This window comes from Adiantum capillus-veneris, chromosome 2, assembly GCF_014529385.1.
Source record: "Adiantum capillus-veneris isolate H3 chromosome 2, ASM1452938v2, whole genome shotgun sequence".
NCBI lineage: Eukaryota > Viridiplantae > Streptophyta > Polypodiopsida > Polypodiales > Pteridaceae > Adiantum > Adiantum capillus-veneris.
The window spans coordinates 122142391-122145802 of NC_140932.1; the positions used below are offsets into that span (position 1 = coordinate 122142391).

The following is a 3412-nucleotide window of genomic DNA, read 5'->3' on the forward strand; positions in this document are numbered from 1 at the left end:
GTGGAATAAGAACTCAAAACTTTTATATATAAATATAGATTCTTGATAGACATGAGAGAAATTGTAACATAGCAATAATAAAGTGTAGATGCAAATATTTTCCCTTTTTTATGCATTGTGTTGAAGAAAATCATGATGCAATATATTTTGAAAAATTGATGTATGTATAATTTTTTAAGTTTGCATGGTAAAATATGACTTCCTCTTTCATCTCTCAAAGCCTATCCTTGACGAGTTAAGTTAATATAAAAAATGAACTCATAATGAGACTGAAAAGGGGAAAATAAATCATCCGCGAAAAATTATAAGATATTTACACTTTGAGGCACCATTTCAAGCTATTTCAACATTCGAGTCGTATAAAAGTAAAGGAAAATATCCTCATGTGTTTCGTGAATCCATTTGTGCACACTTCAGTAACCAGGGATTGATGTTGTTTGAAAAAATACCATCCCAAAGGCCTTTTAGAAATCCTAGCCACGCAATAGAATAGACAATAACCAAACATATCAAAATTGCTAAGATACACACAGCAACAAATCTCCAAACTAGTTTCACATTCTCTACAAGCCCAGCTCTACAGGAGGCACATTGATAACATAAAGTTTTAGGATCATTATCCCATCTACCACAATCAGAGGTTGCCAAAGCATTTGTCATGTTAACCCATTTAGTTGCATGCACAAAGGTGGCTCCGCATGCAGTAGGTGGCTTGCAACATCCTGACTGCAACATCACAAACATATCAATTCAGCATGAATCTTTGTCTGGAGCTTTCTAAACTCTAAGCATGGCTCTCCTATCATTGTTTTATGAATCATACTTAAAGATGTTGACATGCATGCACCTATGTCTCCATGTTCATACAACAAAATAATGGACTAGCGACAACATGGAAGATTGCAATTCAAAATTTCACCTACAAGGAGCAACTCGATGGGAGACAATTTTAGACCTCATGTTAGTATGCTTCTAAGTGTCGTCTTCTGTTAATAAATGTTTGAAGGAAACAAAGAGAATAAAGAAGAGAGCATATGAGTGACAGATTTAGAACTCAAAAGCAGAGAGAGAGAGAGAGAGAGAGAGAGAGAGAGAGAGAGAGAGAGAGAGAGAGAGAGAGAGAGAGAGAGAGAAGAAGAAGAAGAGGAGGAGGAGAACTTTTTAATGTTGTAGACCTCAAAGATCTACTAGAAGTCTTGAACTAGAGACATGTTGAGAGAGAGAGAGAGAGAGAGAGAGAGAGAGAGAGAGAGAGAGGAACAAGAAGAAGAAGAAAAAGAGGAGGAGGAGAACTTTTTAATGTCGTAGACCTCAAAGATATACTAGAAGTCATGAACTAGAGACATGTTGTGTGTGTGTGTGTGTGTGTGTGTGTGTGTGTGTGTGTGTGTGAGTGAGAGAGAGAGAGAGAGAGAGAGAGTCTTCTTGTGCACTTTTTTGGTGTGTGAGGGGAACGGCTCGGAGTGCCCAACCCGACTCCTAAAACGAGAGAGAGAGAGAGAGAGAAGGGGGGGGGGGGGGGGGGGGGGAAGAAGAAGAAGAAAAAGAGGAGGTGCGGGAGAACTTTTTAATGTCATAGAACTCAAAGACTTACTAGAAGTCTTGAACTAGAGACATGTTTTGTGTGTGTGTGTGAGAGAGAGAGAGAGAGAGAGAGAGATGCCATTGTATGGTCTTGAACTCAAGACCATACATTGGATAGAAGTGCACCCACATACGCGGTGGAGCGAGAGAGAGAGAGAGAGAGAGAGAGAGACGCACTTGAGGAGGGGTGAGATGTGCTTTGAAGAAGGAAGTTTTTGATGGGTAAGCGCTATCCAGACCAGCACATACATGCTCTTCTTGTTGCAGGCACCCGGCTATCTCCCCCCATTTGCTTGGATCCCCTACCTGCAAAGTGCAAGCATCTCTCTCTCTCTCTCTCTCTCTCTCTCTCTCTCTCTCTCACACACACACACACACAGACATTGGCGATTGAGGTTGATTAAGCACACCGGTTTGTTAAAAGCTGCACCTGGCCTCGGAACCACAGAGAATAGCCCCCGAGTCGGTACTCTTTGAAGGCGGCCTTGCTCACAGAGTATGCAGGACCCCCTCGTGTCACAAACATGGCAAAGATGACCAATCCAGTAAGAACCAAGATAAGAATAAACACCATCACCATGTAGACCCACAGCATCAGCTTCTCCTGTCTCTGCGCGCCCACAATCCCCACCACTGAAGCCACAAAGAGGGCAATGCCAACGGCAATGATGGGGAGCTCTATGAACCTGAAGCAGGTTACATTGTGCTTCGGAATGGCGAGCCAAAATCCGATCACAATCAATGGTATGGACAGCACCATTGTAGCAAACGTAGAAGCAATCAAGACTCGGGTTGGATAGATCGATTTTGTGGCAGCATTGTTGTTGTGGGGCGCCGGGGTTGCGGCAGCGCCATTAGTGTGCACTACCATATTAGCAACAGATCGAGCAGCATAGGATTAGGGTGATATTGTGATGCGGAGGTTATGGTGGTGGAGAAGGATGGAAGCTATGGATATGGTGATGGTGATGGATGTTAGGAAGAAGGCGGCCTGGCTTGATCACTAAGCCAAGTGATTCATTCTGAATGAGCAGGCGCAGTAGTAATCAAAACGGGGATGGAAAGCATGCAGGAATGGTTGAGTGTATATACGCGGTGTGCGAGAAGGAGATGGCTGGAATAGAGTAAGATGTTGTTGTTGTGCCTCACGTGCAATGGAAGGTTGGCGCTTTCAATTTGATGCAAAAGGCCTTAACTAACAATTTCCTGTCTTCTCCTTCATTAAGTCGCAATGGCCTCGATGCTATGCTCTCTCCTACGACGTTAACATCTCTTTCTCTCTCTCTCTCTCTCTCTCTCTTCCCTTCCTCTACTCGAATTCTAGAGTTCAAAACTCTCCTCCTTTCCTTCTTCTATCCGACGCCTTGAGTTCGAAACTTGTAGAATGCATCCTTAAGTTCTCTTGGGTTTGTTCCTACCATGGAAAACTTTTCTTCTCTATCTTGTAGAATACATCCTTAAGTTCTCTTGTGTTTGTTCCTACCACACAAAACAAAAGAACATTTTTTGTCTATCTTATAGTTCAGACCTTGCAATATATTGCGGGGTCTCAAAACTTCATATAAGGTTGTGTTGTATTAAGAGACCTTATCTTGCAGATCACTCTGAATAGTCCCTATGAGTGCCTTCTTTCAGCTTCTGGTGTTATTTGTCTGGACCTGGATTCTCCTACTGATTCCCTGTATTGTAAAAATCTGATTGACAGAATCATAAACAGCTTGTGTTGTCCGTAGCCATGGCCGTCCCAGTAGCATACCATATGGGGACCATATGTTCCTTGAACAACCAGTACCAGAAGTTGGTTTTGAATTTTTCTTTACCCACCATA

The 3412-nt window shown here is 42.6% G+C and overlaps 1 protein-coding gene across 1 annotated transcript; it reads right to left on the reverse strand.

Moving 5' to 3' along the window:
- Window positions 1–293: 293 nt before the first annotated feature.
- LOC147463508 (tetraspanin-8-like) lies at window positions 294–3102 on the reverse strand. Its single transcript, XM_086529114.1, has 3 exons — window positions 2015–3102; window positions 1762–1890; window positions 294–726 (listed from the first exon to the last, which is right to left on the reverse strand). Exons 1-3 carry the CDS (start codon window positions 2453–2455, stop codon window positions 382–384), a joined length of 915 nt encoding a protein of 304 aa, XP_086385240.1. The 5' UTR covers window positions 2456–3102; the 3' UTR covers window positions 294–381.
- Window positions 3103–3412: the final 310 nt, after the last annotated feature.